General features: G+C 40.9%; 1 protein-coding gene across 4 annotated transcripts in view; it reads left to right on the top strand.

The window, feature by feature from the left end:
* The first annotated feature begins 425 nt into the window (after positions 1-425).
* Positions 426-15,164, top strand: part of LOC110524436 (oxysterol-binding protein-related protein 9) — a 48,133-nt gene continuing 33,394 nt past the window's right edge. The window contains exons 1-3 of one of the 4 annotated variants that reach the window (XM_036978212.1): positions 426-586; positions 2,933-2,983; positions 5,082-5,160. In XM_036978212.1, coding sequence (XP_036834107.1) covers positions 476-586; positions 2,933-2,983; positions 5,082-5,160 — 241 coding nt within the window. In that variant the 5' untranslated portion in view covers positions 426-475. Of the gene's footprint in view, positions 587-2,388; positions 2,408-2,932; positions 2,984-5,081; positions 5,161-15,164 lie in introns of those variants that run through there. The other 3 variants (XM_021604054.2, XM_036978213.1, XM_036978214.1) reach the window with 3 other exon arrangements.

Here is a 15,164-nt window from a genome sequence, read left to right as displayed (position 1 = left end):
GATTATTACCTTTATATCAGGACATTGTGTTCTCGTTTCATGGTCTTATAGGCCTATGGTTTATTATGTGTAGGTCTATGTTAAATGCAAGAGTCATGGATTACGTAGGCCTACAAGACAATTACAGTAGGTATAGGGTAGGTTATGCTTTTATGTTAATATAATGAGGATTTGAGAGCCCAAATTTTGTCCCACCTACATTTTTGCTGGCCCTGTCATCAATGGATTTCTGCCTATGCCATTATGTTTCAGAAGACAGAAATGCAAAAGTGTCCCACTTTTTATTAATTATGATTATATTAATTTAGATAGACATAAAGAGCATTGGGATTGACTTTTTCTATGGAAAATTATAACTTCTGAAATGTTTGACAATCTTTCAGCTGTCAAAAGTCTTGCCATCCTGTGACGTTTGTGGTACGAGCCGTTTTTTTCCATACAGACTCCTCCCCCAGAATCTTGGCCAAGTGTAAAGATGGCGTCGGTCATGGAGGGACCGCTAAGCAAATGGACTAACGTCATGAAAGGTTGGCAGTATCGCTGGTTTGTTTTGGATTACAATGCGGGTTTACTGTCATACTACACGGTGCGTATTTTCTTGTTCTTGATAAATAATAAGCCGAAAACCTCGTGGTGTCCGGTAGTATAAGTTACCAGTGCATTGCTTGTCAAAACCGAGTACTGGAGTGGGGACAGAGGCCTGTGTGCCAGGAGTTGGGTTTGGGAATCTCAGCTGGCAGAAAAGGGCGGCGACTTTCAATGACAGATCCATTGTTGACCAATCATATCCATGCTGGAGGACCAACTAACAAATTAAATGCCAGTATTTTCTCTACTTCCTGGAATTCGCTAATAATAACTACGATGTGCTGTGTTCTTTTCCTTGTTGCTAGCCTGCAGCATTTGTCATCGTTGTATTTATCTCATTTTCATGTCCATGTTTTGCTGTCAGTTAGACTTAAATACGGTTGATTATTCGAGGCATTAAAAGCTACGTAGTAGGAGTAATTTATAAGCATGTCAATAAAAGGTGGAGGCAAGGTTAGCTACTAATCATGTGAAAATGAAGTGTTTTTTTTCTTTTTCTCCTGGTTGCTTGCTTAACTTGATTGCCTGCGTAATAATAGATTTGTAGAATTCACCGTTAAGGTCTACTGTCACAAGAGTCAGAGTTAGCAGACATTGCCTTACCATGCCACATCCCTCTTGTTGATTTTTAGCTAATACGCTTTGTCGAAGGCAGGTGTATCATTAATTGCACCCGTCATAAAGCTACATAAGCTGCTATCGACATTTCGACAGCCCCCCCCCACACTCAGTTGACAACCTAAGCCACTTGATTATATCATTTAAACAGCCTGCCACTTTGGTGTGTAAACTGATGGATGAGGCTGGAGGTATGTAACGATTGACAGGGCTATGTATGAGTTAAATATCTATGATATTTTAAAGCCAAAGAAAGGCAAACAAGCTACAGTTTGTTTACAAACATTCAAATGGCAACAAAATGTACAGTTGCAAAAGCTACTAGTTACTGGCCTGATAAGGCATTATAGCTAAGTCAAGAATCATTGGGCATATACTCGGTGTCCAGTTTTAGGTATACCACCCCATTCACAAAACTGGTTAGCTCCTACAGACATTGAGTCACGTGGCTTGTTATATAGGCATTGAGGTATTCAGCTACTGTTAGATTGAACTTTAGAATGGGCAAAACAAGTGACCTACGCGACTTTGAGCGTGGTATTATCGTCTGTGAAAGGCACTCTGGATCCAGTATCTCTGAAAATATCTTGCCTCCTGGCCCTTTTCCACGCGCACGTCTCTTACAGTTTACAGAGAATGGTGTGACAAACAACTCATCAGTCCTTGTCACGGATGGGCTATTGCAGCAGATGACCACACCAGTTCCACTCCTATCAGCTAAAAACAAGAAGAAGCGGCTTAGGGGGGCACGCGATCCCCAACACTAGACAATTGAGGAATGGAAAAACGTCACCTGGTCCGACGACTCCCAGTTGCTCTTGTGTCATGCTCATGGTAGAGTCAGGATTTGGCGTAAGCTGCATGAGTCCATGGCCTGGTGTCAAAAGTGCAGGCTGGTGGCAGTGGTGTAATGGTATGGGAAATGTTGACCTGGCACAAGTTAGGGTCCCTAGATACCAATTTGAGCAACGTTTCCATGCCCTGAAGAATTCAGGCTGTTCTGGAGGCAAAGGGTGGTCCAACCCAGTACAAGATGAGTGTGCCTAATAAACGGTCCACTGAGTGTATATGTCCATGAACAGAAGGAACTTCATGAAAATATGGTCCACTGTGTCACATCAAAATGGTTCTATCTCACAGGTAACAATAAATATGCCCATTTTACTGTCATTTGCGAAGATGGGAAGGTTTCACAAAGCAGGTAGGCTAAACTCAATATCTCAATCCCTAATCAAACTATCTGCTGAACAATGTGACCCTTCAGTGAATGACCGTAATAGGGGCACTTTCGGTTACAGTGTATGTCATCTATAGCCTGAGTGCTGTCATGTTAACTTGTCACACCGAACATTTGGCTTGACAATGACCAATGAAGTTGGCAAGAGCACAAACAGAATATATATATATATATATATATATATATATATATATATATATATATATATATATATATACACACACACACACACACACACACACACACACACTTTAGCTATGCATGTGACACTTGCAGATGAGATGCAAGCCCAGGGCACTTACAATTCAGGTTAGCAGCTATTTTTATCAGAGAATCTTGGCTTGCTATATGTATGAAGTTCCATGAACTTTCCACTGGTGAACTTGATAATGAATAAACTTAAACTTGGGGTGAAAATGTTTGTGTGAACGAAGTATGCGGAAATGATAAAAAATAAAATTTGTTTTGTTTTCTTCTCTTCAATTTCAGTCCAAGGACAAGATGATGCGTGGCTCTAGGAGAGGTTGTGTGCGGCTCAGGGTAAGGAACTGGCCTGTTCATCGTCTGCTTGGAGAGAGAGTTTGCACCAGCTAATTGAGTAGCTATTTTTCCTAACTAGCCTAATTATGTTCTCTTCTTTGTCTATATAATAACGTCCAGCACTGCAGGGTATCCATATATATTTATAAATGCATTTTGTTTTACATACCTACAGTAGAAAAGAGGAGTATCTTATTTCTAATGATGTCAACTTTATTTCTCAACTCCAATTACACTCACTGGAGTATCTGACATCGGCACCTGCATCGCAGGTGCTCACTGAGCAAGAAAAGGTTAAAGATCCCTGCAATACAAGGCTATTAAATATAATAACTTGCTATATGTTTGTGTAAAAATATTGCCACAAGATGGCAGTATTCAATGTATTCTAATTGGACTCGACAGTTACAAAATAGGATTATAATGTGGTGTTTCCTAAAGGATCCTAGCTGGCCCATTGTGTCTTGCCCTTTTTTCCCCCCTTCTGTCCTCAAGGAATTAAGCATACCTAATTTAGTAGCAAATGGTTCTCAGATCTGTTTGACTTTGAGCCAAATCAGAGGTTTTACTTTTAACGCTTGACAAATAGTTTGATTGAAATGTCTTGGGGTCAAACTTGTTTAGCACATATTGTTTATCAAGTGTAGACGTATCACACTGTGTAGTTATCTTTGTTTAGTTTTTTTGACCTGTAGTTATGGCAGGGATTTGTGAGGGATCTGATGCAAAATCCAATGTCAGAACCTGTTTCTTTTTGCCTAGAGACAATGTTAGCAAGACCTTCAAAGACATCACACACCACACATAGAAATATCTACATTCAGAGTAGCTTTGAGAAAATAACATTGGCTAGATTATATTCGATTGTTGGAGGTTTCATGCCAGCAACTAAATTTATAAGCTTATTTTTCAGTCAGATGATAGATAATTCAATTACAGAGACCTTTCTCATGTGTTTCTTCAGTTTTGTGTGCTGGTTTTAAAGGGATACGAGCAAGTTATCTTCAGTACTATCATACTACTGTGCTATACATTTGACTACTTCCAGTAGTTAGTATTTACGATTCCCCTCCTTAGCTTTAGACTAAGACAGTACTGTGGATTTTACTTATGGCTCGTGGAATTTTCTCCTCAGACACATACGTAGGCTAAATGCACACCACATGTATAAACACACACATCTTAGTCTACATTATTTATAGTCTTAATTCCACTCATGGTTAGTTGAACTCGCGTTCCTCATTTTGTCTGTGTGAAGCCGACAGCCAGGGCATCGTCTTTTAATGAGTCATCACATGGTTCTAATGTGATAATGGATGCCTACACCTCATCAGCAGTACATGGGAAGTCTTAAAGTAACTTTCCAGAGAAAATCTCAATTTAAAAGTTAATATTCTGTTAACACACACCCAAATAATGTTGTTGACTCATCCTATACTCGTATTTGTTGCCAAAGCATAATTTGGAGAAAGAACACTTCAAAAGCCCCACCTCAAACTGACCGTTTCAAAAAAGCTTGCTATTGCCTCAGAGGATGATGTCATCCTTCTGAGGAGGATGAGCTGGCTAATCAGCGGTCTACTCGCATGAATATTTTGAACGACCAGTATACCATACCATTCCAACACAGAAAGCTGATTTTTAACATGAGTAATACTTACACATTTACATAAGGAAAACTATTTTTCACTCATATTGTAATTAATTATAGGTCCTATTTAATAGAAATCTGGAAACACTAGACAGTTACTTTAATGCAGATTTGTGACCTATCAGACATGTTTTATTTAAATGGCATATGCTTATCTTAATTTTTTTCAGGTTGGTTTTGACTGGCAGGCAGGTTTGAGATATACTGTTGCAAGGTGCCATGCTACAGCCATAGCTCTGAAATGTTGCTCTTTCTTTCCTTCCTTCCTTCCTTCCTTGCTGCTGGTCCCTAATGTCTCTTCTCTACCCTTTCTTGCCTCTCACTCCACCCAGACACCCCCCTCCTCTTTTCCTCCTTCTCCTTGGTAGGTGTGTGATAGAGTGAACAAGAGAGAGGGATGGTGACGTCTCCTCTCTCACTGCCTCCTCTTCCTTTTTGCTTTTCCAGGGAGCTGTAATAGGAATCGATGATGAAGACGACAGCACATTCACTATCACTGTGGACCAGAAGACTTTCCATTTCCAAGGTTAGTCTCTTGTTCTTTTCTTTCTCCTCCTCTCCCTCACCTCCCACTTTGCTCGCTTCCCTGTCATTTGTAGTGAATCCATCAATGCTGCATACTGCTGGCTGCTCACATGTAGGCTCTATTTGTAGCTTGTTCTCTCTCGCGCGCTCTCGCTCTTTCCAGCCTTTTTCTTCTTAGTTTTTAAAGGGGGATTATTTTGTCGGTGCGCTAACACAAGCAGACACACACCACACACGTCGAGCTCTAGGCATTTGAATGGCTAGTCGTCTAGAGGCTAAAGCAAGATTTATTCCACAGCAAGATTCCTCTGTAATGGAAAGAAGCGAAGGAGGCTATATTTAAAACAAAATTGAAGATTATTAGCATTTTCTACCGCCTATGGGAATAAAGAAATACTGCTGAGCTGCACTGCCGATCCACACCCTGAACACTTCAGAGACAGGTCTGGTCCCCTTCCCAGAACGCTCTCACCCCACCCCCTTCCTCCGGCCAGCAGCTGCACTGACCATCCACCCAGCGGACCAGTCTCCTCCAGGTCTCTAACCTCCTCCACCCTGTCACCTCCATCGCTCCCCCCCCACACAGCCACCACTACCTCCACCGCCACCAGCATTCTGTCCACGGTGGGCCCATTTCGTCCACCTCCATGCCCTCTCCTATTGCTATGTTCCGAAACTGTATGCTGTGGCTCTACAATAGGAAGGGTAAGGAGATGCATGATGTCTGCATGTTGGCCTCTTGTCAGGTTGAAGGGCATGGCTCGGTGAGGCATTGGTTGTAACCTTTACCGAGGCATTTGTGTTTGTTTTAGTAGTTTACTGCTTGGTTTGATTTTAATGTTTAATAAAAATATATATATATGTATAGTGGTTGTTTACCATGGAAGAAGTATTGTATGAAAGAAGTATCGTATCTTTTAAAAAAATATATTTTTAGGCTAAGATTAAAGAAACAATCTTTCATAATATTGTTTCTAAGAGGTGCTTTGTGAGGTCACCAGTGTTTATTATGATTGTTGAGGTTCGTGAATTCTATGATATTATTATCGGTCTGATTCAATTTGAGATTAATTTCATATCAAGTTGGTCGAGTTAGAATTCTATGGTCATAACCATGTTTTCATTTTGTCTTTTGGTCTACTTGCTCCATTATGTGTATCCAGTCAATTTTATTGGAGTTCACCCTTTAAAAGATGCATTTGTGAAATAGGATGCTCCTCCAGATGATTCCTCCAAGTTGGAAAGTAATTATAAGATTACGTGGAAAAGATGGGAATGTCACAGCCATTATACAACCTATCTAACACCCAAGCCTGTAGGTGATTTAAAAACAATTCCTATATCACAACAAGGGACATACCAATTTGCACGTGAAAAGGTTAACAAAGATGTATGTGCTACTCTCCCAGATGTTGCCTGCTGGAGATGCATTACTGTTGTATTCATCCTTGTAAAGGATCCAGCTGATGTTACACACATTTATTCTGGTGTGGCGCTGCGGCAGGCAAGCAGGGGGGCTGTGTCATCGTCGGAGGACTATAGCAGAGCATTGGTGAGGTATGGGGTGGCCACAGATGAAGGCTGCGGAGAGAGTGAGAATATGTATTTCTATTTAGAGGAGCATCCATAATTCATCTGGCTCTTTTCCTGGCGGAGCATCAGAGCTGCATGAGAGGCCGTCAACTCCTCCTCCCCGCTTCCCCCCCCACTTCCAAAGCAGACCTTGTGTGCTAAAGAGCTCTACATGGCCCTATACAGACAAAGCTGCTTAGCCTGGGAAACTGCTGAATGCATTGGCCAAGCCCACGATGAGCAGGTCGCGTGTTGTAGAGCGGGTGTCTAGTGGTTCTGGTAATGTATGACATACCCAGTCTTTGGAGTATACAGTGGGTCCTCATTTAGTAGTTGCGTAATACCGTGGCACGGGATGCTGCGGTATGCTACGGTGTGTTACAGTGCATAGTATTTACTGTTAGCCGTTGTTGCCGTTAATGCTCGTTCGAACCACCAGAAGGAATCTTTGAGGGCATCTTTATGAAGCTTGTTGGTGTTTGCTTCCTTTTCCAAATGATCCTACAGAGGTCCATGCAGGCCAGACGTTTTGATTGCATTAACCTATCTGAAAGAGCCTATTCTAAGGTTTTTAAATATTCTAGTTTTTCCAAACAACACAAAAATATTGCCCAGATGGTCTGTTTCAAAATATAACGTTTTCCTAGAAAACCTCTGCTCCATGCGTAGCCACTAGCAACAATCAGCAAATACCTATTTGGGAAAAAATATCCTTTCTATTTAATTCTGTTGTATTCCATCATATTATTATTGTAAAATATACACCGTGTACAAAACATTAGGAACCCCTGCTCTTTCCATGGCAGACTGACCAGGTGAAATCTATGATCCTTTATTGATGTCACCTGTTAAATCTTCTTCAGTCAGTGTAGATGAAGGGGAGGAGACAGGTTAAAGAAGGATTTTTAAGCCGTAAGAAAATTGAGACATGGATTGTGTATGTGTGCCATTCAGAGGGCTAGACAAAATATTTAAGTGCCTTTGAACAGGGTATGGTAGTAAGTGCCAGGTGCACCGGTTTGAGGGTGTCAAACTGCAGCGCTGCTGGGCTTTTCACGCTCAACAGATTCCCTTGTGTATCAACTACCACCCAAAGCATATCCAGCCAATGGCAGGCCAGTGGTCGAAAACGAGTCTGATAGGGCTATGACAGTAATTGGATAACATTGACAGTTATGACAGTGATTGTGACATTGACGGTTTTGGGTCAAAACCATCATGAAAATAAAATAAGTCAAAACCATTTAATAAAAAATGCGGGTGGATGGGTATGCCTTTTTTCATTGTAACAGTAAATTGGAGGAGTGAGGTGATAAAGATGGCTCTCGTAGCAAAACAAATGTAACAGCTTACGACGATGGAGAACCAGATGTCTTGGACCAGTCTGTCTGCAGAATATGTGCAAAAAGTGTACCTAATGGAGAATTCCAGAACCACAAACGGGACACCGATAAATGGCGAGAACTGGCAGACAGTCTAACTTCTTATGTAGGAATAGAAACCCACCTTTGTAGAAATGCTCTGTAAATTTGACGGTTAACAGGGAGAAAGTACAGTATTTCTCTCATAGCAGTCCCTACATTGTTCAAGGTGGAAGTTCAGACAGCTAAAGGATGTCTTATATTTTTTAATAAATAATAAAAATTGTATTTGCACTAGTCAAGTGTAAATATGACTGGACACTTAAATCCCACTGTTTAGAAACAATCTACATAGCGGAATCCCACACAGCCGGCGGAATCCCACACAGCCGGCAACCTGGCTGACGTCCTGCGTTCGGGCTTGACTAAAATAAACTGCCCTGTATCACCACAGACACCGGGGCCAACATTGTGGCAACTGAACTGGCCTTGGCTAAATTGCTTTGGCCACAATCTCCATCTTGCCGTCACCAACGGTGTGAACAGCGAGAGCACACGCACAGAGGTCGGGTTCTAAGCCTATGTAGAACCCTAGTGAAGGCCCAGATGGAGCTGAACCTCAAATCACAGCCTCATTCTGGTGAGAAATTAAGTTTAATCAGCTATAATAACCATTTAAAAGAACAAGCTATGTGAAATTATTGTTCATGTATAATTATGTTATTCAGATGCCCTAGGAAATCAACAAACAAAATAGGCATATTTCTTTGAATCATTCAAGGGCGGTTTCGCGGACAGATTAGACCTAATCCTAGACTAAATTGCACTTTTAAACTGGACTAAATGACATTGCATTTCTCAGACATGTTTTAAAGTAGCCTGACTTTCACTAGATTTAAAAAGTCTGTGTTCCAGAGGGATGATTTAGAGCTAGATCTAAATAAAGGCTTAAATTTAACCTGGACAGAGGCAGGTTTAACTTCAGATTAATGGATGTGTGCCCCCAGGTTGTTCTGGGCAACGGAGAAAGATGGATTTTCTAGACTATTTCAATGATGATCAAAGAGCACCACCAAGGACAGACAGAAGGGTGCTTATAGACAGGAGCAACCCACTGAATGATTTTTATTAAATCAATTTCTGTGTCCTTCTCCGTATGTACTAAGAAAATGCAGCTGACATTTGTTTGCTTGAACCAAGCCTTTCATCTGACTCTTTGGGGAAGGCCCATCCTTCCTTCCCTACAAGTTCTGATCACCTTGAGGTTTATGGCTTCTGTAACCTTCCGTCGTGAAACAGGATATTTGTGTGGTGCAAGTGATCTGACTGTATGCAGAATAGTCCACAAAGACTGCAATGCTATATGTGAACTGAAAGACAATTACATCAAGTTCCCTGATGCTGCTGCCCAAGCCAACAACAAGGTAGAGTTCTATGAATATGGGAACTTCCCACAAGTAATCGTTCTATAGATGGATGTCATATTCCCATCGTGTCCCTCTACAGCAGATGCTGAGGAGTGTAGGAACCTTAAACTGGTTCTCAATAAATGTACACAGTGTGGGTGCTTCCAATTTGCAGTTCTCCAACATTGTTGCACGTTGGAAAGGGACAACTCATGACTCAAGGATTTTCCAAAACTCCTCTTTGTATGCTCAGCTTGAAGGAGGACAACAGAATGGAACCATATTTGGTGACAGTGGGCATGCACAGGTTAACTTGTTGTTCACCTCCTAGAGCATTGGGCCAGTAACCAAAAGGTTGCTGGATCGAATCCCCAAACTGACAAAGTAATCTTTCGTTCTGCCCAAGGCTTAACCCACTGTTCCCCGTGCACTGAAGACATGGATGTCGATTGAGGCAGACAACGCACCTCTGATTCAGAGGTGTTGGGTAAATGCGGAAAACTCATTCAGTTGTATAACTGACTAGGTATCCCCCTTTCCCCTTCTTCATGCAATAGGACCTGAGCAACAACGAAACAACCAAGTTCATATCCTCACCAGAGGTGTAGTGGAGCGCAGGTTTGGTGTATGATGAGTCATTTCCAGTGTCTCAAACACATTGCACTTTCAACCTAGAAGATGCTGAATTGTCATAATTGCAACCGCAGTGCTTCACAATTGCCTTAAACAGCATGGCTGCCCAGATCCTGGCATTGAGGATGACCCAGATGTTACCATGATTGAGGCAGACAATGACAGAAATGGACAAGCCTGCAGAGAGAATTTTCTCACAACAAAGATGGCTTAAGTGATTGAAGCAAACAATAGCCATGGATTAGTAACAAAAGGTTTTTGATTCAGGAATGGAAATATCAGGACCTCGTACTGCTGATGCTTAATGTTTCTCTCTTGCTTCATAACCAACTCAACATAAAGGATTTGCATCTTCATATCATGCTTTTACATTAGCTTGTGCTCATGAAATTCCATGGCCAGTTTCTCATGCATTCTCAGCCTCTTTTGTCTTTGTCCTCCAATCCTCCCTCCTGGCTGCTGCAGATGTAGGGGGCTGACCTTCATCCTCTTAAGAGAAGTCTCCTCCAAACTATGGCGATCATCCGCCTCTAGAAAATGATTACATTGCTGCCTTAGAGAACATTAGTTCTTCAAGAGTTAACTTCATTACATTTTTATTATGGGAGTGCAAGAGATGACTGACAACATTACATATTCTCTGCAGTCTGGGGATGGCACATGTTGAATGAATGTGTCCTACCATATGAGGATTGAAACGTTCCCCCATCTAAACTGTCCAAATGGTCATCATCTGGGATACCTTCCATTGGTTGCTGGCTATCAATTATCCCGGTAAAGTCCCCCAGCTCATCTGTCTCTGGTCTTAAGTCTTAACACTCCCTACGAGCAAAAGCATTTGTCTTTAAGTAGATTTTTGTTGTTCCACAGGACCTTAGAAACATGAGACAATATAGCAATTATATTAGAAATTATGTATAACATTGTTTGTTACATTTCTGTCACACATACATTTAGGCCCCACTGTTATGCAATAACTAACATTTCAAAGTGACTCTGATTTGTAAAAGTGGGCCAACAATAAATAGTGTCTTAGATGAAGTTTTTGGAGCGTCCTTTTGTTTACTCTTTCATTTGAATTCATTACAAATGGTAGTCCAGGCATTCTTCTCGTTTTCTGTTGAATCATGTTGTTTGTTGTCAATAATTGGGTGGTTTGACACAATTCGCTGAAGAGTGTTTTGTATATAAAATGAATCTTTTACCTCCGTCCATTGTTTGTTTTAGGTGACTTGCTCCAATTCCACACAATGCTTATGTATTCCTGTCCCATCCCGGGTTATTGTAGCATCCTCAGATTAGCACCGAGTGCACATCGTTAATCTAAGCAGGCTTCACAAAGATTAATTTGTTATGCCTTATTTACCTTAACTGGGACTCCTTAATCTAGAACTAATACATCTGAAGTTAATAAGATCTCAGAAAGTTTTGTAAATCTGGATTCATTTAAGTAGAACTAGCTTAGTCCTGACTTAAATCTAAATCAAATCACATTTTATTTGTCACATACACATGGTTAGCAGACATTATTGCGAGTGTAGCCTAATGCTTGTGCTTCTAGTTCCCGCAGTGCAGCAATATCTAACAGGTAATCTAACAATTCCTCAACTACCTAATACGCACAAATCTAATGGAATAAGAATATATACATTATAAATATATGGATGAGCAATGACCGAGCGGCATAGGAAAGATGCAATAGATGGTATTATATATATATATATATATATATATATATATATATATATATATATATATATATATATATATATATATATATATATATGAGATAATGCAAGATATATGTAAACATCATTATTAAAGTGACTATTGATCCATTTATTAATGTGGCCAATGATTTCAAGTCTACACCGCCCATAACAGGCAGCAGCCACTAACACAGAGAGGCAGCAGCCTCTCTGTGTTAGTGATGGCTGTTTAATAGTCTGATGGCCCTGAGATCGAAGCTGTTTTTCAGTCTCTCGGTCCCAGCATTGATGTACCTGTACTGACCTCGCCTTCGGGATGGTTGCAGGGTGAACAGGCAGTTGCTTGGGTGGTTGTTGTCCTTGATGATCTTTTTGGCCTTCCTGTGACATCGGGTGCTGTAGGTATCCTGGAGGGCAGGTAGTTTGCTCCCGGTGATGCGTTGTGCAGACCAAACCACCCTCTGGTGAGCCCTGTGGTTATAGGCGGTGTAGTTGCTGTACCAGGCGGTGATGCAGCCCGACAGGATGCTCTCAATTGTGCATCTGCAAAAGTTTGAGGGTTTTAGGTGACAAGCCAAATTTCTTCAGCCTCCTGAGGTTGAAGAGGCACTGTTGCACCGCCTTCACCACATTGTCTGTGTGGGTGAACCTTTTCAGTTTGTCCGTGATGTGTACGCCGAGGAACTTAAAACTTTTCCACCTTCTCCCCTGCTGTCCCGTTGATGTGGATAGGGGGGTGCTCCCTCTGCTGTTTCTTGAAGTCCACGATCATCTCCTTTGTTTTGTTGACATTGAGTGAGTTTATTTTCCTGACACCACAGGAAAGTGCCCTCACCACCTCCCTATAGGCTGTCACGTCATTGTTGGTTATCAAGCCTACTGCTGTTATCATCTGCAAACTTGAGTGGAAGTGTGCATGGCCACGGAGTCATGGGTGAACAATTCAATTCTGTCCACAAAACTGCGCTTCAATGTTGCATTGCCGTAGGCACATTGTATTTTCACAACGAAATAAGCCTCTTTTTTTTGCCAATCAAACTCTAGTTAAACCACTGATTATACTTAAATAATAATGATAATCTATAAAATATTATGGGAATCCTGTGTGTACTACACTAGAAAGCATGATTTGGAGGATCATTTGCTTGTTTAAAAAAAAAAAGTGGGGGAAAAAAGTGGGGGAAAATAAAGCTGTCGATTTGTTTTTAAGTCGTAGAGCCTGTCGGAAGGCAGCGGATTTGGAATATAGGCTACCTAATAGAATGAGTCAGTAAAAGAGAGGCCGAGCCAGGCATGTCACAATATAAAAAATAAAAAAAACAGTACAAAGCAATTGGCTATTGCTGTTAAGAGAAGACGATAAAAAGACAGATTAGTCTTAGTTATAAAAATGTACAGTGACTGAGCAAACAGTTAATGGAACTAGCAGAGCATATCCCTGGTGAGTGTGCATATTCACTGTCTATCATTGGTTCATTGTCACTTGAAAGTTGTATTAAAAAAAGATTCAGTAGAAAATAAATATTAGCCTAAATGATGAAGATCCATTTTACTCATCACATTAGGAATAGAAGGCTTCATATTTTGGGGGGTGAAAATTAGCTCCCCCAACTCACGCCACCTATGAGCAGGACATTGAGGCCTAAATGCGTTAATGTTGTTCCTTTGCTAATGCTGTGCCCCCCCCTCCATCGAGTACTGAAAGTATTAAAATAACATGTATCCACCAATCCAAAGAGTGGAATAGGTGGGAGTTTGAAAGCCCGCTCTTCCACTCTGTGGACAAAGAATCCCATTGTTGCTCTGTCAGAAGGGCTACAATTTTGGTATTTTATTAGGATCCCCATTAGCTTTTGCAAAAGAAGCAGCTTCTCTTCCTGGGATCCATACAAAACACAATACCTAATGACATAATACAGGACATCAATGGACAAGAACGGCTCAAAAACAGAACTACATAAAAATAAAAAAAGTTTAAAGGCACACGTAGCCTTCATATCAATGCATACACAACTATCTAGGTCAAATAGGGGAGATGTGTTGTGCTGCTTTGTGTTTTGAAAATCAGGTTTGCTGTTTTATTTGAGCAATATGAGATGGAAGTTCCTTCAATTAGGGCTCTCTATAATTCTATTCGCTTTCTTGAATTTGTTCTGCATTTGGCAACTGTGAAAAGACCCCTGGTGGCATAAGTGTGTGTCAGAGCTGTGTGTAAATTGACTATGCAAACAATTAGCGATTTTCAACACAATGTTTCTTATAAAAAGAAGTGATGCAGTCAGTCTCAACTCTTAGCCAAGAGAGACTGGCATGTAATAGTATTATTATCAGCCTTCTGATTACAATGAAAGCAAAATGTGCCGCTCGGTTTTGGGCCAGCTGCAGCTTCACTAGGTATTTCCTTGCAGCACTGGACCACACAACTGGACAATAATCAAGATTAGTCAAAACTAGAGCCTGCATAACTTGCTTTTGGAGTGTGGTGTCAAAAAAGCGGAGCATCTCTTTGTTACGGACAGACCTCTCCCCATCTTTACAACCATTGAATCTATATGTTTTGACCATGACAGTTTACAATCTAAAGTAATGCCAAGTAATTTAGTCTCCTCAACTTGTTCAACAGCCACACCATTCATTACCAGATTCAGCTGAGGTCTAGAATTTAAGGAATGATTTGTACCAAATACAATGATCTTAGATTTAGAGATGTCCAGGACCACTTTATTACTGGCCACCCATTCCAAAACAGACTGCAACTCTTTGTTAAGGTTTTCAGTGACTTCATTAGCTGTGGTTGCTGATGCGTATATGGTTGAATCATCAGCGTACATGTACACACATGCTTTCTTTAATGCCAGTGGCAAGTCATTGGTGAAAATGGAAAGAGTAGAGAGCCTAGAGAGCTGCCCTGCGGTACACCACACTTTACATGTTTGACATTCGAGACCCTCACATTAAAGAAAAGTTATATTAGATGGCTCTGAATCCACGATATGGCAGAGGTTGAACAGCCATAACATGTTTTTTTCAACAACAGGTTATGGTCAATAATATCAGACTGCACTGAAATCTAACAGTACAACTCCCACAATCTAATTATTATCAATTTCTTTCAACCAATCATCAGTCATTTGTGTCAGTGCAGTGCATGTTCATTGTCCTTCTCTATAACGTGCTGAAAGTCTGTTGTTAATTTGTTTACAGAGAAATAGCATTGTATTTGGTTGAACACCATTTTTTTCAACAGTGTGTTATGAGCTGGCAGCAAGCTTATATGTCTGCTGTTAGAACCAGTAAAGGCCACTTTACCACTCTTGGGTAGCG

Source organism: Oncorhynchus mykiss, chromosome 5, assembly GCF_013265735.2.
Source record: "Oncorhynchus mykiss isolate Arlee chromosome 5, USDA_OmykA_1.1, whole genome shotgun sequence".
Taxonomy (NCBI): Eukaryota; Metazoa; Chordata; class Actinopteri; order Salmoniformes; family Salmonidae; genus Oncorhynchus; species Oncorhynchus mykiss.
Note: the sequence above shows the minus strand (reverse complement) of the source record. Positions and strands in the feature narration are given on the sequence as shown.